General features: G+C 45.5%; 1 protein-coding gene across 1 annotated transcript in view; it reads right to left on the bottom strand.

The window, feature by feature from the left end:
* The window catches only part of klf7a (Kruppel like factor 7a), a 34,986-nt gene extending 13,734 nt beyond the window's left edge, over positions 1 to 21,252 (bottom strand). Inside the window, exons 1-2 of the mRNA XM_079667850.1 lie at positions 20,921 to 21,252; positions 944 to 1,583 (exon numbers count right to left, since the gene is read on the bottom strand). Of these exons, the coding sequence (XP_079523976.1) occupies positions 944 to 1,583; positions 20,921 to 21,100 (820 nt within the window). The 5' untranslated portion in view covers positions 21,101 to 21,252. The remainder of the gene's footprint in view (positions 1 to 943; positions 1,584 to 20,920) is intronic.
* Between the last annotated feature and the right edge of the window lie 1,374 nt (positions 21,253 to 22,626).

Here is a 22,626-nt window from a genome sequence, read left to right as displayed (position 1 = left end):
TGGCTGATTTCTTATCACTTTATGTGGTTTTGTACTTGTTCCAAGAATGGGAAGCAGGGGGATTTCCCTCAATTATCTCACTTCAGGTTATCTAGAAAAGGATTTATGGACACACGATAATTCTTAAAGTTTATCTCCACTCAGAAACCTAAATAATGAACCATCAAATGTGTTTAAAAGTATATATAAAAATACAAATAGAGGCATAGATTGAGACATAAACAAAGTAGGCTGATTAAACAGTGACAACACTGTCTACATGTGTTAATATACCCTCAAAGACTTGGATAATAAACTATAAAATGCTTTTTCCCATATAATATACATCTCTGATTTACTGTCTGAGATTTTAAAGCAACACCAAGATACATTTAATTCTGATAGACTGCTTTCAGTTTCTATTTTCAGTGCACACTCTCCAGCGGTGTCTCCTCCAGTGTGCAGCAGTCATTTAGCTTCAGGATTGAGCCTTTTTAGCCTGTCACCAACAATGAGTGTCAATCAATTTTATCACCTGCAGGTGTATCAAGTGGCCAGCTCTGGTAGGAGAGGTGTCCTCAGAGCTGCCTGGCTGAAAGTCCCATAGGGCCACTTACTGATAATATAGCTGGAAAAGCACTAATATTCTCACACACACGAGATTAGGAAACCTTGTGTCTCTGTACGACTCCTATAAGCATACACACAATGTTGTATATTAATGTGAGCTGTGTGGGCAATTCTGAATAATTATATAGCACCAATCCTGAAGCTGAATGCACATTAAAGAGTCCTTGCAAAAAAGAGTATTTTGCTATCTTGTGCTGAGCAAGCAAGCTGAAACGTTTTTAGTATTTTAATGAACAAACAATGGTGTTGGCAAAGCCCTAAAATCTGCTTAATATTCCATCTCTAACAGTATTGTGCAGGATAATACAATCTGAAAGACCCTTTAGACTCTCACCTGTGTGTGTCCTCTGGTGGGCCTTTAGGTGGGAGCTCTTGGTGTACACCTTCCTGCAGCCGTTGAATTGACAGCGATGGATCCTCTTCTTGTTCTCCGGTAGCTCCCCCACCCCGATAACACACGCCGCCCCCTCCTCTTCGTCCTTCATCCGAACCGGGAGCGAGTGCGCCGCCACCAGCCGAGCCGCGCTGAGCCCCGCCTTCCTGGCGACGAGCTTTAGGGTCAGCGTCCCGTCGGCGGAGGCTGTCAGAGTCTGGCTGGGTTTGAAGAGGTGTCGGCCCAGTTCTGGCGACGAGGGGGGCGTCAGGGAGGTGACGGCGCTCAGCTGCGCCTGGTGGACCCCTTCCATCGCTTCTACGTTTTCCAGGCCTTGGCCCTTAGGTTTGAGGTCTCTTTTCATTGCACCGGAGGAGGGGATATTCTTCCGGGTTGGGCAGAGGATGACCGGAGGGGGGCTCGGGGGCTCCGGAAGGCTGGGCAGGTCTGGCAGCAGGGCGTCCGTCAGCTCCTCCTCGCCGTCCTCCTCGCCGTCCTCCTTCAGGTAGGCGGGAGTTAGTAGGCCGTCCAGGTCTTGGTCGAAGAGTTCTGACAGGCGCTTGGGCTCCGTCTGCAGATAACGCTCCAATTCTAGGCAGGTCTACAAGACAGAAAAAAGACTTCAATTAGACCCAATTCAGGTCCATCTGCACTGAAAATGCCCACTCTCAAATCCCACTTGACAATTTCAACAGCCATCAGATTGTTCGATACGCCTTTCACACAGCGCGGAGAGGAAATCTGCATGGTGCCATCCACTCAACCAGACAGGCAACTTAGCAGCTCTGCCAGCTGTCACATGCGCACACGCACAGATAGCCACCAAGACAGCCAGGATTACCTGGCAGCCACAGCTCGACGGCTGATTACACACTGATTGATTGCAACCACTGTAGCGCGGAACGAAAGCGAGCCGAGTGGATAGCAGGCGGAGAAGTCCTAAACTGAACAGAACTCCTATCAAACAACATTTTATAGAGCTTTGACAAGCCATGTGTGCAGCGGCTTCCACTGAGCCAAGATAGGAAGATTTATTCAGCTGTAGTTATGGTCTGCTTCATCCCTATTACTCCAAACACCTCTCCCCTCGGAGGGCAAATAAAAGGCTACATCCCCGATTTGTGCGAACTGGCATCCCGAGAAGTCTATTACTTCACAACAAGCTGGCAAGGCTCTGAGAGGAGAGCCGGCGAGGGGGAAGAGACGCCTCGTGTCCAAAGATGAAGCTATTATGTTTGAATGGACGCCACCAGTTTGATCCCAGGGATCGTTGTGTTGCGCTTGTAGCCACTAACACATTTTGACAGCTGAGATGGAGGCTAGCAGCTCCAATGGGCGCGTGTTACTTGCCACTTCATTTGTGTGTAAATAGGCACTGACAGACAGAGTAGCTAGTTCCATTATCAGGAATAAGGTTGTGCAGACTGAACACATCAGAGACATTTACAATCTTACACCCCCCCTTCGCTTCCTTGTTTGCACCTTCTAAAAATAAAACTTCACGTTTTTTCTTTTTAGGAGGGGGGGGTGTCTGTTGCTAAGGGAGTGTAATTTCTCCTCCAAGTCGTTTTCTTCCAGGAACAAAAAAGGGATTTGGAGTTGTTTTCTGACTGTTTACAGTATTTGCATTTACTGACATCAAATTAAAAAGCTGCTTCCACATCTACAGCGAGAGGTGGAGATAATGCCTCCTTCCTCCACTGCACGCCTACATGTTTATATTTATTTATTTCCTGTAATGGCTTTAAAAAAGAACTTATTTTCATGCACTGTGTGAGGCCATGATGGCTGAGGCCGGTGAGTCGTGATGTTCTTTTTTCCTTTATTCTTTTTTTCAATTAAATATTGAAGGCATTGAGACAAGATGATGAAGGGGATAGCATGCGACGGTTAGAGGTACATGTATAGGCCAGCACTATCTTTCAACCCCCCTTCTCACTCAGTCTTACCATCACCTGCCTCCCCCCTATCGATTCCCCCAAATCTTCCTTTCCTCCCATCCTTTCTTCTCTTTGTCGTCCTCTCCTTTTCCAAGGTGAGGGCTAATTATCCGCAAAAACCAGCCCGTTAAAGGGACTTTATTCAGCAAAACGCTGAGGACTGCAAACCAAGGTGAGTGTGAGGTAGAGATAGTTCAAGAGAGCGGAAAAGGGGATAGAAACGGATAAGTGAGAGTGGGGGGGAGGAGGAGAGTGATAGAGGGACGGGGCGAAGTACGCGAGGAAGGTGTTGACTTCATTTTCTCCATGGGGGGTGAATCCTTTTTGGAAGTGTGACATTTGGCATAACAGGATCCTGTCAGCGGGCAAGCCACAGGCCGCGGAGAAAAGAGGTTTCATGCGCAATGAATCATGGGTTACGACCCGAGGATGTGCCGGGGTGACGGCTGTGACAGCGGAGGGGGGGGGGGGGGGAGTGTGCATACTGTACTTATACGCATACATGATGTTTGACAAGGTAAGAGGGATAAAAGAGGCTGTAGGTAAGGGGGGGCGGCAGGTACGGCAGGCTTAAGCGCGTGGCCAATTCTTCCCATCCTTCTTTCCACCCATCATTCCATCAAAGCCCTTCTCCCCCTCCTCCCTCCTCCCCCAGGTGGTGACATTAACATTGTAAGAGAGAAGGTCATGCAGTTGATCAGCGGATCTTGTGTGTGGAACGGTGTGGGTGTATGTTCTGTATGTAATTTATGCTAGTGTGCTGTGTGAGAAGCATAATTATGCTACCCCGTGCGTAATTATGCTGCTCTTGTGTCCGCATGTTTGCCGGAACACCTACACACCGAGTACAGCAGCGTCTATTTCCTGAGTGTGTGTGTGTGTGTGTGTGTGTGTAGGCATAAGGAATCAGGAGCCAAAAGCATGGCCAAGATAGAGGAGCGCTCATGGCTCGGTTTGGACAAACGCCGATCTGGACGGCCAATATCAATTGGCGCTGCATAAAGCCAAGGTTGGTTTCCTAAAGGGCTTTCGGGATGATTCCCTCATGCGAGCCAGGATAAGCTGAGACAATCCAATAGCTGATCCACCTCTACCTAAAACTGGAGGAATTGGGTAGGGGGAGCAGGGCAGTGGGATGACTTTCAACAAATTCACGTTTTAGTATTGTTAAGCATTTCCTTTGAACAAGATAGTCATCATCTTCGGGTCTGTTCTCAAACATTTTACATTACTGCAATCTAATGACCATTGACTAGGCCTGGCTCAAGGGAAGGTGAGGCTTTGACCGAGAACAATAAAAGCTTTTTAAACGCTTTAAGGTTTGAAAAAACCTAAATGAGATGATATAAGCGAAGTTTTACACAACCTTGACTGTCGCTCTGTATTTTAAGAATGTATTCTAAAGTCTTTTCCTTCGTTTTTAAAGCAAAACATTCCCTATTCAAGACCTCCTATTATTTTATGATCCTCCACAAACCCTTAGGTCCTCCGGCTGCTCTTACAAAACACATCTTTTCATATCGTTTTCTATTTAATATCATATGAAGAGTATTGTCAAGCTGTCTGTTTTTATTCCTAATGCTTTCATGTCATTCTTAGATAATAGAGACCCTTATTTTCTGTGCAATATAAATAAAGAGAATTCCTTCCTTCATTTGTTTCACTATTCTATGAACCCTACACTAAAGCAGTTATCATTATAATGTTATTTACACCCGTGCCAAAATGTTTTCCATGAAAAGGCCAATCAAGATCCATCACAACAAGTTATTTCATCACAAATCACGTTCAGGTTATGTCAGGTAGTGTCTCTTCTGAGTGGCTGCGAGGTGAAACGCGGCACCTAACTAAGGTCAATGTTGACACTGATTGAGGTTTGAGCGTTCAGGCATTAAATCCAAAACAGCAGCGCTACTGCAAGGTGATGTTGTCACTAAGATTAAGATGAGTGCGAGCCTGCTAGATGTGCTGTATCTTTGAGCTTGATTACTCATGTTCAAATTGCCTGATTTGTTTGACTAAAAGTAACTAGAAAATAATATCAATTGAAATGATTAGTCATTAATCGATATACAGTTGCAAGAAAAAGTATGTGAACCCTTTGGAATTACCTGGATTTCTGCATAAGTTGGTCATAAAATGTGTTCTGATCTGCACGTTTGAAGTTTGCAAAAGAGCACCTGGATGTTCCACAGCACTACTGGTAAAATATTCTGTGGACAGATGAAACCAAAGTTGAGTTGTTTGGAAGGAACACACAACGCTATGTGTGGAGAAAAAAAGGCACAGCACACCAACATCAAAACCTCATCCCAACTGTGAAGTATGGTGGAGGGAGCATTATGGTTTGGGGCTGCTTTGCTGCCTCAGGGCCTGGACAGATTGCCATCATCGACAGAAAAATGAATTCTAAAGTTTATCAAGACATTTTTCTGGAGAACTTAAGGCCATCTGTCCACCAATTGAAGCTCAACAGAAGATGGGTGATGCAACAGGACAACGACCCAAAGCACAGAAGTAAATCAACAACAGAATGGCTTCAACAGAAGAAAATAGGCCTTCTGGAGTGGCTCAGTCAGAGTCCTGACCTCAACCCAATTGAGATGCTGTGGCCTGACCTCAAGAGAGCGATTCACACCAGACATCCCAAGAGTATTGCTGAACTGAAACAGTTTTGTTAAGAGGAATGGTCCAAAATTCCTCCTGACCGTTGCGCAGGTCTGATATGCGACTATAGGAAACGTTTGGTTGAGGTTATTGCTGCCAAAGGAGGGTCAACCAGTTATTCAATCCAAGGGTTCACATACTTTTTCCACCCTGCAATGGGAATGTTTACATGGTGTGTTCAATAAAAACATATAATTGTTTGTGTGGTTTTAGCTTAAGCAGACTGTGTTTGTCTATTGTTGTGAATTAGATGAAGATTAATTAGATGAACACATTTTATGACCAATTTATGCAGAAATCCAGGTAGTTCCAAAGGGTTCACATACTTTTTCTTGCTTACTGTAGTTGAGGCAAGTCTTAACTTACTTTGTCATTTGTTCTTGTTTTGTAGCCATTAACAATGTCACTTCCAGGAAAGGGTAATGAGTTGAGCACAGCAGCAATTAATTGCAATGCTAATTAGCGTGACGATTTTCAGCTGCGGCTTCAGTGACTGTTAGCCTTCAAGCATGTTAAAAATGGCATGCTGTTAGCAGCTTTGTATCAAGGAAATAGAGCTGTCAGTCATAACTGATAGGTGAATGATAAGCAAGGCTCATTATAACCTTTTTTTGTCATTAACATGTTTGTCAGAGGGCACAATTCAGCGTTGTTTAGCAAAGTTTGAAAACACTAGTGTATTCACACAGATAGGAAAAACATATGTTAGGGTTAGGGTTAAGGTCATGCCACTAACAGTACATATTGTCCTCTTTACGCCTCAATTGTTCTATAAATAATTCAACAAAACGAGCTGAAACAAAAGCCAATAAAAAGGAAGAAAAGTCACTCGTAGATTATGTTTCGTACACATGCACTCTGAATAACACATGCATAAAACACCTCAGGTTAGCAAGGCTTCAAATACGGCAGGTGTGACAAAAATACGCTGATCACGAGACACACTTCTCCGGCTGAGAGAGCTGCGAACCAGTCCTGATTCACTAACTTCTAATTTCTCTCTCCTCCTCCTCCCCTCTGCCTCACCCTCTCCTCCACTCTTCCACAGGGCCCTTGGCCTGGCAGCTGATCCCCTCTCCTCCCCTTCACATTTGGCCTGCACAGAACCGCCTGCCATCAGCATCAAAGCAGAGGATGCCTCCCAACTGTTAGCACCCCGCTACGTTGCTAATAAAAAGCCTGGGTTATAAATATGAACAGAAGAGCATGCATAATGCCCTAAAGGAAGGCCCAAAACACCACTTAACAGATAGACGTAATGGGGTGGATACGGCTCATTAATTTTAGGATAATCGTGTTTAGTTTTTAGATGCCGTGATAGAGACAAGGTGCTATGAATAATATCCAGCGCTGATGCTAGCAGGGTTGAAAAGGGCAGGAGTGTGGGGGGGCCCTGAGCAGGAGGGGGTGATGCAGCACTATTGTTTAGAGGGGGGAGGGGGGGGGGGTGTTGTCACATCTTCTCAAAGATGACCAATGATTCCCTACAGCACTTTCCTTGCAGGGTTTGACATTTTATTCATTATGCAAGGTTTTCATTCTTTATGCTAAGCTAACTAGCTGCAGATTCATATTTCATTTGCACAGACTATACAATGTGTCTAAAAGAAAATGAATGAGGTTTTTTCACTTGTATCTTCCTAATATTGTATTTTCTTGTGATATTTTGTTGTTGACTTTTGATGCTTTGGCCACAAAACAGTGTTTTCACAGAATGAGCTTTTGATTGCCGTCATCACTTTGCACAAATTGCAAAAAGATTTGTTTTCAGCAACAATATGACATTTTGATTGCTTGGTTCGGCCATGTCTATATCTAGCAGAGGTTTGATTATTCATTTTGAAAAGTAAGTAACATTCACGTCACGGATGAATTAACAGCGGCTTCTCCGCAGCTTCGCTTCTCTTCTTCTGTTGTTTCACATTCAACTGTTTATTGCTCGCTTCATGATTTCATTTAAATCACACAATGTCATTGGTCACAGAAAATGAGAAGGGCTTTGTCTGATTCACGGGGTGTGAATGCAATATCGCTGCTTTGATTAAAATCCTTCTGAAAAATGAATCACAGTTTTATCTTTAACATAAGGCTGTACCTAGGGTTTGGTGACATGGCACATAAGTCATTTCAAAATGCTTTTAGGCTATACCAATCATATATTCTCTAAAATAACCATCATTATCAGCATGCTTCTATCTATATAAAAACCAACATGTGGGAGAAATGGAAAAGATGCCATATCCAGTCTCATGCTGTCTGCTTTAAAGAATGACGCGATCAATGGGAAATCTAACCTTCATTGAACCAGGTCACCAAATTGTCTTATCTCCTTTTATCTCATTCTTTTGATTTGAGTTTTATAACTCACTCTTTGTCTGTACTGACTTTGTTTACGGCCATCACTATTTGTAATTCAGCACCACCCTTGGCACTTTTATCGAAGGAAAAGTTTGGCCAGGCACTTAATTCTCTGTCACCGAGTGTGCATGTGTGTACCATGCGAGTGTGTCTATGCACATGTGTGTGTCTTATCCTGCCATGGGGTGTTATAGGGCCTATGTCTCCCATTGATTTGGTGAGCCAGGCCAAGCCATCACTTTGAGGTGACAGCTAAATGACCAGTAGCCCGAGGCAGTGGCCATCTCGCCAGCAGCCTTTGTGTGTTTGCGTCGCAGTGCCTAATCGATACCAAATGATACTGCGCAGGAGCTCATCAGCGGTGGCCGTCGCAGCTGACAGGGACGTAATCTATAGCTTCACTGAGCAATACTTACACAACTCCCCCCCCCCCCCCCCCGCCACACGTATACACACAAAATCTCAGAAAGCACCCCTCTCTTCTAAGCTGCCCTTAAGGTTTTTTACTTAAACTCACCAAGAGCTCCGACCCCAGACTCATTGGAGAGCAGCATGGCGTCACCGGTGGATCCCAGTTGCGCGGGGAACCTGCCTTCGGGGGGCCAGGCGGAAGGGAAGGGTGGGGTGGCGGGGTGGGGAGATAATGCTTCATTTCCCCCCCCGACACTGATCTGAATAGCAGGGCGCCCTTGCTTCACCCTTATTCTCTACGGAGAAAGCGGCAGGGGGTGCGGTGTTTGGCTTGGGGGAACTTAGAGCTCCTGATTCCCCAACGGGGCTCCGGAACAACGAAGCAAAGGAGAGACAGAGGGAGTGGAGACACAAAGAGACAGAGCTAGAGGGGAGCTAATTCATCTGAGATAGCGGGACAGGTGAGGGACGGAGAAACAGGTCTCTATATGCGAAAGATTAGGAGTAGAAAGTTCCAAGGGGGTGAAAGTAGTGGCATCTTCCACACTTACAGGTGCACATTTTTTACTTTGTAGATAGTGGAAGACTGAAACACCACAGACAGGAGACAGGAATCCTCCTCCTCCTCCTCCTCCTCCTCCTCCTCCTCCTCCTCCTCCTCACTGACTAACAGCTCCATCTCTCCAGGCAGCCGAGCCTCACCTAGCTGCAGATAACGCGGTGCGGAAACAGCTTAATTACACACACAGCCTTATCAGGCGACATTAGCCTCACAGTAATAATCAGGGCCGCCGTCAGCCTCTTCGTCAAAGCTTGGCAACGCAGCACCTTGAGGCGCTTTTACACAGTGCGGGCTGCGGGCTGATAACAGACACCGTCAGTTGTTAAATCACAATTTGCTGACAGAGTTTGAGGGAATAATGCACATATGGTTGTAAACCAGACACCTCCTTTGCACACCGTGTGGATGGATGCGCTAAAATACACTTTAAAGGCAGCAATTTCAATTCTAAATGCCTAGATTTCATTTCACGCACTTAACCTGACACTTTAATTTAAGGTTCCGTCTTCAGAGTATTGTTCGCTCGGACATGCACCGGTTTCTTTCACGAGTATCACTTTTGCTCTTTTTGAGGTAAGACATCTCCCCACTAAGCCCTCCGTATCTGCCGATTTACGCGACACTTGTATGTGTGTTTGTGCGTGATGGGGGATCTTCAAAGCACCTTTCATCTAGCAGGAAAGCAACAGTGATGGAGCACTCAGAGCGCAAAAACCTGTGACCTCTGCTTAATGGAGCAGAAAGACATTTCCCATCGCTTTCTCCGAGCAGACACAACAGAAACCACACATCCGCATCATCCATGACACCAGGGACCTCACCGCTGTCTTCCCATAGCGCAACATGGACCTACATACAGTATGGAGAACCCTCTGTAAAATGTAAAGAAAGTGTTGGAGATCAGGTGTTATGTAAACATATGTTCCGTTGACCAGATTTATTACAAGGACAGGTCACAGCTTCCATCTTGGTTTCTTTTGAATCCGAAGTGACAATGCTGAACAAGTAAGGCCAGTAAATTGTTTCAAATAACTTTAAAGAATTGAAAGCACAATCTATTAGAGTAAGGGTTTTAATCTTTCAATAAAGAGTTACAAAAACAACAAACTTTATTGACAGTTGTACTGGACATTAGTCCGTAAACAAAAAAACTAGCCTCATGTATTACATGTATTACTAGCTGCATTAAAGAAGCCCCAAAAAACTAGCTATTGGGCGATTCGATACATTAGTTAAATGTTAACTGAGGTAAAAAATCGATTCGGATGTAAGGTCATTTTTTCATAGACTTTTATACAATCCGATATATTCTGCAATCCCCTGGCCAATACAACAGAATGAGAGTTAAAAGCACTTGGGTTTCTGATGAAGATATATTAATTCATAAAATGATGGACTAAAATGCACAAATCACTAATTCCATTTTCTCAAATGAGTGGAAATGCTGCTTCTTTCTCCTTCAGTTTTATTGTGTGCCACACTAAAAAACTGTCACATCTGAATTAAAATCCATCCTTCCACAAGGACCTGTATCCTTTAAATGCTGAAAGAGACCTGACAAGCAAACAGACTGAAGATCTGCCGACCTTGAGCGCGATACAGACATTATGAAGAGGTCTTAGGCTCAGGGTACAACAAGTGCACGGCATATAAAGACCTCTGCGGTTCCATCCAAATAGCTTGTGACAAAGTGTGCAAAATGTCTTTGTTCTGGTATTAAGTCGGGGATCGGAGAGGTGAGGGTGAAATAGGATAGAAAGGGAACAGAAGAGAAGAAGCATCTTGAGACTGGAGAAGATGGGGGATGAAATCAGAGCGGAGAGCAGCATAGCAGGGGTATGGAGGATTGGGGGGGGGAGGATTGTGGGGGGGGGAGGATTGGGGGTATAATCCCAACGAGTGGAGCCGTGTTGCACTCGCCGGGGAGGGGAACTCTGTCTCTCTTTAACTGGATTTGGGTGAGCTGCTGTTTATCGGTGAATGAGTCGCCAAGCGCTCCCTCTCAGCTGTCAAAAGCTCCCTAATCTAATCAGGAGACATTTCAGCCATTTGCTTTCAACACGGCAGAGTTTAGAGTGTATATCGGACATGTTTGCATGTGTGTGTGATGGAACCAGTGTATGTATGTGGGGGGGGGGGGGGGGGGGGGGTTCGGCGACAACAGTGGTTTTACACCCGACGTTAGCAGCTTGCAGCAGGATTTGGGGAGTCTGCGCTCCGGATGTGGGGACCCCATTGTGTGCGGCAGGCTGGCTAATCTTCATTACCGCACACAATGACGGGGCGAGAGAATGGGGGCCTTGGCTGGAAATGGCACGGAGAAACAAAAGAGCGGCGAGAGGAGAAAGAGAGAGGGGAGGAGGGCCGAAAATAACAGAGGGGAGAGGGGGAGATAAAGGGGACAGTGAAGCGGAAAAACTCCGCTTCCTCCTCATACAGTGGCAGTCGGAGAGGGCCGCTCGACACCCCGATCACGTCCGCAAACCGTTAAGTGCGACTGTGGCGCCGTGTGTGCACTGATAAGAGCCCAAATGGTTCATTCTTACAAGCTTCTGTTCAACTAAAAGGCAAGCCACCCCTGCTTTTGCCACGCAGGTGTTGAGTGTTTGTCAGGGCCACAGTTTCAGGCTCTTTATTCCAACAACAAACCACAGGGTTAGTTACGGCTGTTTGTGCGGGAACAAGCAGCTAAAAGCAGGTCAGTGGCACATCCTCGCAAGGCCACGTTGGATTAGGTCGGAATTGTCTGCGCGGTTACGCAAGAGCGTCGATGTGCACAAAAAAACAAGAGGTGGGGGAACTGTCGTTGCGTCTTTATTTCCACGGCAGCACTTTCAAAACAAACCTGAGCGACCAAGATTAGCCCGAGCCGCTTAAAATATTGAAAGACGTGTCCTCGCCGCTGCTGTGGGCTCTCCGCCAAGAGATTGAGGAGAGAGAGAGAGAGTTGGAGATGAACCTGTTCACCCTTCTGAGCGGGGAGCATCAGCGCAGTGCGAGGACTTTTCACCCCAATCTCATCCTGGCAATGTACGTCTGCCCGGCGGAGAGGGGAGAGAGCAGTTAGACGCACTGAGAAAGGTGTTAGGAACTCATTGACTTTGGCCTTTAGCTGTGTGTGTGTGAGAGTGTGTGTGTGGCTCACAAGTCCAACATTCAAATTTAAAGCCCCGAATAAAAGCCGTGTTAAGACTCCGAGTTAAAGTTCAACGGCTGGCAAATTAATTTCAAACGAACGGGCGGTCGTGACAGTTACAATTACACATTGTTCAAGAGACAACAGCCACTTTACTTTCTGATGCAGGTACAAACACATAAACCCAATGAACTCCGTCTGTGAGGCTCTCTCCGTCTCTTCCTTTGCTTACACACACCAATGAAAATTATTGATGTGCTCTCTTATAAAACAGTGGCTGCTCCCTGAAGTATTCCTGGCAACATCACAGGCTGAAAATAGAAGCCGACCCAAATAACTTTCCCCGCCGGAACGAAAGACGGAGCCAGACCACAGCCACCGGCGACTGGCTTTACTAATTGGTCGCATTTTACAATGAAATAATATCTGGGGCAAAAGACGGGATAACACATAGCAATAAACTGGAGAGCAGGAGGATGTGCTGTCTAGCCACACAAATACTCCCAGAGAAGAGAGGAGGGGGTGATTAAAGGGAAGGGAGGGTCTGGGATGCCTTCGTTCTTGTTAGCATAAGTTATCAAATTCTCGGAAAATACACAAGGGGGAATTGGGTAGTGAAACATTTATGTGACACCATCAGTTTAGTTAAAAGATGGGGGAAAACATCTACAGCAGGGGTTCTTACATGTTTTAAGTCATAAACTGGTATTTGTAGCACATATCCCCAAATGGATGCTATGATTTTTATTGATTTAGCAATAAATCAGGGAATTCATTGCAAGGAATCCAGCGTATTTACACACATTCGGCCAAGAATGAGCGCAAAAATGCAAAAACAGAAATGATAGACACAATACAAGTGTCTATTTAAGTACCGTAATACCTTTCCAATAAAAATCCACATCTTCCAAGGCTCAAGTTTGGTAAGACAGATTTATAAGGAAATAAGCACATGTACTTTACTGTCAATTGTGTATGAGCTATTTCCTGGATAAATGTTAAAAGCTTGTTTAGGACAATTTATGCCCAATTGACCAATGTTTACCTTTCAGGAACCAAAAAAAACTATTTTTGCATCGTGAATTCCTTGAAATGGCCAGATGTTTTTGCCTAGGGCCTGCAATTATGTTAGCCCACAAAATTACACCAAACCTCCCACTGAAGCCCAGAAGGAACACCAACACTGTAAACTTCTCACACACACACTCACATGCTGGCCATGCAAGGAGAGCGATGGAGGGAGGAAGGCATAAACGTCAATGTCTTTTGGCAGCCCAAATCTTAATTAGCACCGGGAGATTCATCTAATCAAAGGGTTGCCAGCCCATCATTAAGGCTAAAACACACACTGCTCCCCTCACATACCAGAACAGAACAATGGGAAACAGAGGTAGGCTGTCATGCTGATGAATGGCTCTTCCCACAGGTCTCATTAAATCACAGAAGGGCACTTCCCAGGTTGTTCGGAGAGTTAAGCAGGGTGCAAAATCATCCAACCCTCTCTCCTTCTCTGTCTACTTTGACACTTATATCGCCCTTTTTTTTTAGCAAGGCTGCACGTCAAAATAATATTTTTCTTAGTGAAAAATTGCGCTTTCAGGCTTTGACATATAGGCTAATACCAATTCAAGCTGAATCCCCCTGGTTTTGAGGATACAAGCCGTATCTTATTCAGACAACTCAGCCCCGCAGGAGGTTGGAATGACTGAAGCTACATGACGTGCCCAGTTGGCCGGAGATACCAGTGTCTTTAGGGTAATATGGGGCCTAGTTTGATCTTCCAGTACATTTAGCAGCCGCCGCTGACAATGGAACACACCCTTCACCCGCATTCAACCGCCCTTCAATGTCCTCACCCCTGATCTCTAATAAATGTACTTTGATATCAACTTAAAAGCTTGCTTTTGTATACATAAAACCTCAATTAACCCTTCTGCTAAGCAGTCAAGTCCAAGTTCACGTTTAGCCAAATTTGAAGAATAACACTCAAGAGATTCCTAGGATCTGTTCGAGAAAATGGGACCGGACGTAAGGTCACAGTGACCTAGACCTTTGACATTTGACCACCCAACTCTTTATCTATCAATTGATCATTCAGTCCAACTGGACACTTCTACCAAATGTCCTTCCTACTCCACGTGGTTTTTGAAATATCACATCACCCGAAAACACAACTCCTTTGGCAGTGGCTTTTGCAGGCACAGAGGCTTACAAAAAGAAGTAGACAGAAACTCAAAGAGGGAATGGAGTAGGGTTAGGGTAGGAAAGGGTAAAGAAGTCATTTTTGGACAACAGATAGGAAGGAAGGCGACATCGAAAGGGGGAAAAGGTCCTGACACATCTGCCATACAGGCGGAGTGCTTTGTAGCAGAGAGCAATACCAGGTGGAAAAACACCACTTGCTTTGCATGTTGGACAACTGCAGCTGAGAGTTGCGTCTGGCATGCAAAGCACGCGCCCATGTGACTTATTAAAACACACAAACTTGGTGTAGCTTACATAATACAGCTTGAACTCATACCGCCGTCTCTAGGCCAACTGATATTGTTGTAGACACCCTGAATGGAACTCCAAGCAAAGATAACATTCTCCTAAAATACCTTTACAATAGCACACACTCCTAAAGGATCAAGGCCTGCATTGGGCAGCTGTGATCTTGACCAATGACTGTCTTGCTTTATAAACTATCCGAGCGGTTTCAGAGCGCGTCGCGTCCTTGCGGCTGTCACCACCAAGAGCTTAGGGCCGTGATTGATGACTGGCTTCGGATGACAACAACAAGCAGTGGTGTTTACTCAGGGCAAATTGCCCTTGTCTCTCTCCCCACCTTCCATCTCTTTCTCCCCCCTTTCCCTTGCTCAATCTTTGGAGAGGGATGGTCCACATGGCTGGATCTCTGGTTTCTGGAAGGATATGAGTCCCTCGGGGTGGGATTAGCCTCCCAGAATGACAGCTAAACAAACAAATAGGCCAAAGCTGGTCTTCCTCTTTGCCAAGGCTGCCTAGCAACAGGTAGGCAGTAAGATGTGCCGCTTGGTATGTCACAGCCAGCAATGGCAATAAAATGCCCGGACATGATTTGAAAGTCTCAAAGCCAATGGTTTCCAAATATGTGAGCAGTATGGAAGATTAAACACACTGCAGTCCAAGTTGGAAGATAGGAGGTAACCACGGCAACCAGCTATCATCTGAAGCCTTTACATACTTGTCGTGATTCATGGATATTAATTCATTTGAGATACGTATCATTACAGCCATTACAACAAGCTATGTCAATCGTGCCACCGGCTAAATGGACATGAAGTGGCCGATGCTCTTTAAAAAAGCCAATAAAGAAATGTTGAGATTCTGAATTGGCACTCTGTAAATCACCAGCGTTTATAGTTGAAAACCTATAGAACACACCACAGGAAATGGAAACCCAAAAAGGCACAAAAGGGCCTCTCTAAAACTATTTTTTACCTGATCAAAAGTCAAAGCAGTTTGCCACAGTCTCAGCATACATAGCATATTCTGAAAATGAGTATCATGCAGAGCTGATATCAGTATGGCTCTTCTTAGAATATCTTTCATGAACTGATGCCCTTATTTATGACACGCGCTGTTTGAACGAGCAATTATTCAGCATTCTGCCAAATTTGGATTGCATAACTCTCCAACTTTTTGGCAGAAGAAGAAGACTTTAAATAGGGGTTAGAGCAGGGCAAATCAAACAAGGCAGCTGTGACTTCTCAGCATTTAAGGAAGAGACACAGAGCAGAGAGAGTCATGAGATAAAGAAAAAAAGAAGAGAGAAAGAGTTGCTAGTGGTTTCAGAGCATAAAACAAGCGCCTGAGACTTCTCTTCCTTTCTCTTCTCTGCCTGTGGATGGCAAGCCGGATGGCAGCAGCGAAGCATGTCGGATCACTGTAAGGTGCTGTAACGGCTTCCCGATTTCGCCTCAAATGATGTGAAAGTCATTGCCAAGCCATGTGTGCTGGTGTGAGGCGAAAAAAATGACTGGCTCCTCTTCTCACTGTTAATCAAACCTGGGGTGGCAGAGCGTTTTGCGGACGGAAGCCATACATAAAGATGTGCTTGTTCAACACCACTGCCTTTTTTTCTTCTTCTTCTTCCCTTTCCTCCATCTACACCACCTCCTCTCCCTCTGATGCCAGTCACCAGAGCATCAGACAAATGAACGCGTCCTCTCTTTCATCAGCGCTTCCAACCTTTTCATCAACGCCCATAAAATAATGGAAGGCACCCGTCAACGGCAATGGCCTCTCAGACGCCTGAGTGATGAGACAGAGGTGGCAGAGTTCAGTAAGCGCTTTATTGCAGGATGGATGTTACTGGGTCAGGGGGTCGCTCGCACATCCCATTACACAACAAACCTGTGTGAGGCGATGCACGGAGAATCCTGCAGAAGAATTCTAAGGATGCATGCATTTAGCACAGATAAGAGGATGTTGTGAATACATGCAAGCTTATACTGAGCGTCTACACTTCCTAGAAAACAGCCAGCCCTGTCTTGTTAGCATAACGGCTGCTGCTCAGGAGCCAAATTGCTTTTTTGCCGTTCTAGCTCATTTATTTGTTTATACCAATTAGATGAACTCATAGCTGCTTTTATTACAGCCTCTATTCCAACGGGCAGACTGATCTTCTCTCAGAATCGATGCATAAAGTAATAACCTTGTGCCTGGGAACACTCACAGGCGTCCAGCAGAGATGCTACAAAGGCGCCCTTTCATGTCCCAGCCATGTCAAATAGATTGTACGGTACGCGGTGTCCATCCTCGAGATCTTCTGACAGAGATGCGAGCAAAAACAACGCTGTGAGAAATCAATTTCATATTGAGCGTCACGAGGTTGGATGGAATGCTGGGAGGGATGTCTGTAAATGAATACAGGCCTCATGTGAATAACACAAACTAAACCACATGTCAGTTAAACTAAAAGGGAATTAACTACGCTTCTTCTTTGGAGAGCGTCCAAACTTGATTTCGGGAAATCTCATACTTCCAGTTGACATTTTTAATAAAGCCAGAGGCACAGACTGAAGACACCACCAGGAGCTCTTTTGAGACAAATCTGATTAAATCCCAGTTTGTCCTTCCTCCTCCTGCCCTGCAGAATACTGAACTGTGCCCGTTACAGGATTGATTTAATTTGAATTTGCATAAAATTACATCAAACAGCAGCGAGTAAAAGGTCACGGAGAAGACAGAGGGGGGGGGGGGGGTGTTTTTTTTAGCTGGTTGGTTAACTTTAGCTTCCTACATGGACAGGAAATACATGAATCAGAACTCGCTAATTCCTATAGCTAATGCTCTGCCAAACAATAAAGTGAGTTGGAGTGTGACTGGGAAAGAAATGCAGAAGTTTACACAACAGCCCTGCAGAGATTCCAAAAATCCATACACTGCTTATTCTATAAGAGGGGGGGGGGGGAGAATGGATGGAGGAAGACGCAGACAGGATGGAGGGGGCCGCTTGGCTGCGCTCCCCGGCATGCTTGCTGTGTGTGAGAAAGCAGCTGTGGTCTACTGAGGATTACATAACACACTGAGACACATACGGGCCGGCGTGCATGTACGCAGATGTGCACACGGCAGTGTATGGATGCATATGGATGTTTAATGTTTCAATGCACATTCTATCTCCTTTCTGATCTCTCTAGAGTCCGGGACATGGGTCATGTCTCTGGGCCTTCTTTACTAAATTCTTCCCCCATCCCTACTTCTTTCCCCCCCCCCTGTTTCCTAAGGACTCCTCTCTTCTTCTTCTTCTCCGACTGTCTCCCAGAGTGCGCTCCTGGGGGGGGTTTTCGAGCCCACCGGTCTGTGAAATGCGAAACCCTGCAGCGGGGAGAATGTGCGTGCTCTGCAACTTCCTCCACCTCTACGTTTTTTCGCCACCCCCAGACGCTGAGGCTGGAGCGGCCTGCCTGGGAAAAGTGCGTGTTGTGAGCCAGAGTGGATGCATGTGAGCTTGCATATGGAGGTCCCGCTCCTTCCACATTTGGAAAAGCCACGTGCAGTCAGTATGGAAGCCCATAGTGCACCGTGCGGCGACGTACAGACAGAGTTTTCGCTTAGGTAGGCATCACGCAATCAGTCTACATGTGTGTGTCGAGCCCCTCAGGGATAATATATGTGTTGGAGGAGTATGGAGTGTGTCCTGGGGTCAATGACAGACAGCCATTTGCAGTGTCCCGTTACGTCCTATCCATCAGGGTCAAGTGCTTTGGATGAGATGTCAATCAAGATGTTTTTGTCGTTCATATTTTCAGCACCTGAACGTTACAGAGGACGTTAAAGGAAGCCGACATAAACAGCAATTTCTGTCCCTACGAAGATGCATAACACTTTTCTCTAGTTCCACGTATAAGGTTATGCTTGTTCCAAATCCAGCTCAGCCCTTCTGTTTGTTCCAACTCTGAGCAACTGACTGTACTGGGATTTGGAAGCGAGACAGCACAGTCGAGTTTGGCTCTATTTGGTTCAATAATGGAACAAATAGCAGCCTCAAATGTACCATCTGCAGACCTCCAAAACACTTTCCTTGTTTCTTTCTGCTCCCCATCCCCCTATAAGTGCCTGAATCATGCCTCACAGACACCAACAGGGGACACAGTCATCATTCTTGCCATCGCATCTCAGGGAGCCATTTAGGGTCTGACTACAACGGCCTCCTATCTCAGCATCAGGCGCCATAAAAGCATCAAATTCTAAATTGTGCCTGAAATACAGAGGGGGATTGCTCCAGTCGCGTGGAGCTTTTAAGGCTAGCCACAACTCATAATTCATGTATTCAGGAGGGCTCGCTGGCATCTTCGTGTGGCGACAATGAACGCAGGGACCGCTCTGCCAAGAACATCTCTCTGCTGCGCGGGGGAGAGGGGGTTTCAAAGTGTGGGGCGAGTCGTAATCCTCATGCTCACAAGGACACTGTGCAATCTTCTTAGCCCAAATATGGGTTGTTTTCCCAAAAACTTTGATATTTACCCCAATTATTCCTATCGAGGCACAAGGGGTTTGAGTCAAAGGCTGCAAATCGGAGAGAAACTGTTATTTAACCTCTAGGAAAGACACATTCCCCCCCTTTTTTGTGTGTTTTCTTTAATTGTGTTATACTTTGAATCAGGATCATGATGGAAATACATATTTATGCTTTAAAATCGGCACATTTAGGTAGCAAAAGTGGCTAAAGGTGAGAGAAATGTAATGCAGGATTATAGATGCTATCAAGCTGTGACATTTTAAAGTCAATCCCACACTGAATCCATGTTCAAGAGAAGAGTTTATCTCCGATATCACGTGTTAAAGTGACCTTTTTGACCAAACACGATGAAAGCAGACCACAGCTTCTAAAAAGGAGTAGATGAATGATAGATTAAAAATATTAAATTACATTTTCTACAGATAATGACTGCAAAACTTGCCAAATTACAAAATGGACGTTGTCTGAGGGGAGCATAAGCTGCAGAAATGGCCAGGGAGAGACATTTCCAGTCCTCACAGCTTCCCCTGCCTACACACGCAGCTGTCTCTCTTCCATTTGCATTAGGGATCGATTTTTTGATATGCAGGCTGTGGGTGAGAAACAGGGAGAGGACTGCACACATGGCCCCATACAATTCAGAATCCACTGACAGTGTAGCTGGGAGTTGGAGACTTGTTATAAAAAGATGCTAACAGTAGGATGCCAATTAGGCTGCTTGGCCACAACGAATGGATCCGCGGTCACGCACCGGTTTCTCTCTCTCCTTCTCCCCCCTGTCACTCCCCCCTCCCTCCCTTCCTCATACGCGTGGAGCAGAGAAGTGGGGAAAAGCTCCAGCTCCTATTGCATGAACAATACAGGCATCGAATTTCCATGCAATGATTTTTTTTCTTTTGCTCGGTCAGTCAAGTGCAGCATGGAAAGCATCATCACCAGCAGCAGTAGCAGCAATGCAGGTGGGCATACTGATGATGCATGGCCATTATTATGACTTAGATGTGACATTTATTGTTATAAATGAAAGGAGGTGCTCATATTTAAGCATGTAATTCATTAATATTGTAAACGATTAAAGATAAAGCTGAAAAATGTAGATTACTTTTGAGAAAGTGCAGATCTTTACGATTTTTTCGCAAGAAAATGCAAAAAGAAAGCCTATATATGAGTATAAATTACATTTTTAAGACTTATATTGTATGAATACACAGTTAGGTATGATAATAAACTTCCCACGATGGAATTTTGGGCTGACTTTAACACAAAAGTGTGGAGTTTGAGGGCAATAATGGCCTTGCGAAGTGCCGGTGCGCCTCCCCACGCATCTATCACCATGTGGCCGCGTGCTTATCTCTCCAAATTCACCCCTCTGAACTTGGATGGAGGAAGTGTGAGTATGAGATGGGTTTTAAAAAAAAATGTGCACCCGTACATGCCAGTGACAGTTATTATTTTGGCTGCGCTGCCTTCACACGTTTTGGCCACCACTGCATTTAAATATGCTTCAAAGCCAGACATGTTAGGTTATCTATAATGAATAAGTGAGGGGACTTCTCCCTCCATGCAAAGGGGGGGTTTACAACTCAGTAATCTTAGGGATGCAGATGTATTATTCACGACCAATTCAGTCCCTAATATGGCATTCGGGTCTTCATCTTCCCAAATCACATTTGACAGCTTTATTACGCGCCGGGGTGCGCTCGCATCTTATCTACTTTTCCATCTCTGGGATAATGATCACATATGAGTGATGGGGACATTTCATCTCACACATGCACGCTGCTTTTAGGTGGAAAAGTTGCATCTCGAGCGCATGTCAGTGAGCCCCGTGATGGAGATGGTGCACACCGGCTAGGGATCGAAAGTTGACACCTACCTGCTGCCAGTTCTCCTCCAGCGAAGGCATGGCGGAGAAGTAGCCGGTGTCGTGCACGATCTGAAGTTCCTGAAAGATACTGTGGTTCGCTAAGACATCCATGCTGACGCTCGGGGATGGAAAACCAGAATGCTCCACAAGAAACGTGCCTCCTTTCTCGGCTTTGTCAGACCTCTGCATCCACTTCTTTCATATTAGTCCATGTAAGAGGAGATTCATCGGTGAGTGTCGCTGGAAACGTGGCGGTTAGGGTCCCTGTACCTGCGCGCATCATCGGACTCGGTGCGTAAAAGAGACAGGGGGTGATGGAGGCTCCATGCGTATCCGTGTTGCCAAACTAGACACTGATAGGGAGCCAGGGCAAGGGGAGGGGCTTGGTAAACGAAGGGGCGTCGTTTAGTTTGTCAATCAACTCCCCTGCGTGTCCATTTAAGGCGAATGGGAGGTGGAGGAGTTGTTTGAGCCGCGGTGGAGCGAGGAGAGGCGGGGTTAGGCAGATTTAGCGAGCAGGATTGGCTACGTTGCCACGTCACTCAAGCCGAGTATGTGCTCGATAGGTGAGCTATTTATGGATGGGTATATTAGATTTGGAAGAAGGTCTAAAAGGCTAGTCTGAGAAGAGAAGCCGTGGAGTAAACATCATGTGCTCACTAACAGGAGCTGGACACCGTGTTAATAGGGTGCTATATGGTGTAAACAGTTATTCAAATAAGATGCGTTAGAATGTAGATGACATATCGCTGTATAGGGGCTAAACGCTTAAATAATGAGTAAGCTTAACAATATTTTAATCTCCTATAATATGCAGTTGCTGTGTTTCTGTGGAGTGTTTTATTAAATATTGTTTGTACCTTTAATTAGGATTATGGGTGTTTATTTTATATTTTTAATCATATTAGCACTATATTACAAAAGAAACCTCCACACAGAGGTTAAAGGTCAAATAAAATGTCTTATCATACTCACACACATTTATAAAGTGAATCAGCATCTGCACTTCTTTTAAGCAGCGCAAGTTAAAGAAGAGGGGAAACAAATACCCCCGAGTGTGTGTGTGTGTGTGTGTGTGTGTGTGTGTGTGTGTGTGTGTGTGTGTGTGTGTGTGTGTGTGTGTGTGTGTGTGTGTGTGTGTGTGTGTGTGTGTGTGTGTGTGTGTGTGTGTGTGAGGAATGATAGATAAGTAGCCAAATCTTCCTCGATACGTCTTGTTTGGTGGTGCGAGTAATGCCGCTTATTCGCTCGCCGCCGTGTAAGCCTTTAGAAAATGGTTCACTTCCACGCAGGCTCAATAGTATTTTCTCTGTGTCACACACACACTCGCACACACACACACACACACACACACACACACACACACACACACACACACACACACACACACACACACACACACACACACACACACACACACACACACACACACACACACACACACACACACACACACACACACACACACAGTGTTGCAGAGGTCTGTAATCTCATTACAGTACTAGGGGAAGGCTGGCCGAGGGCCCCGGCTACACGATTTACACATGGCATTTTGGGAGGGGGAGCCGAGCTCAGACGCACGATGGAGCTCCCGCTGACATTTATCCATTTGACACAACTCACTCCATCTCTCTTTCCTTCTCCTTCCTCTCATTCACCCTTTTTTCACTTTCCTCTTGCTCCTCACGTCTGCCCCTTATATTTCTAGTTCCTCG

The sequence above is a fragment of the Notothenia rossii genome (assembly GCF_949606895.1).
Source record: "Notothenia rossii genome assembly, chromosome: 3".
Lineage (NCBI taxonomy): Eukaryota > Metazoa > Chordata > Actinopteri > Perciformes > Nototheniidae > Notothenia > Notothenia rossii.
This window is presented reverse-complemented; position numbering and strand designations above follow the sequence as displayed.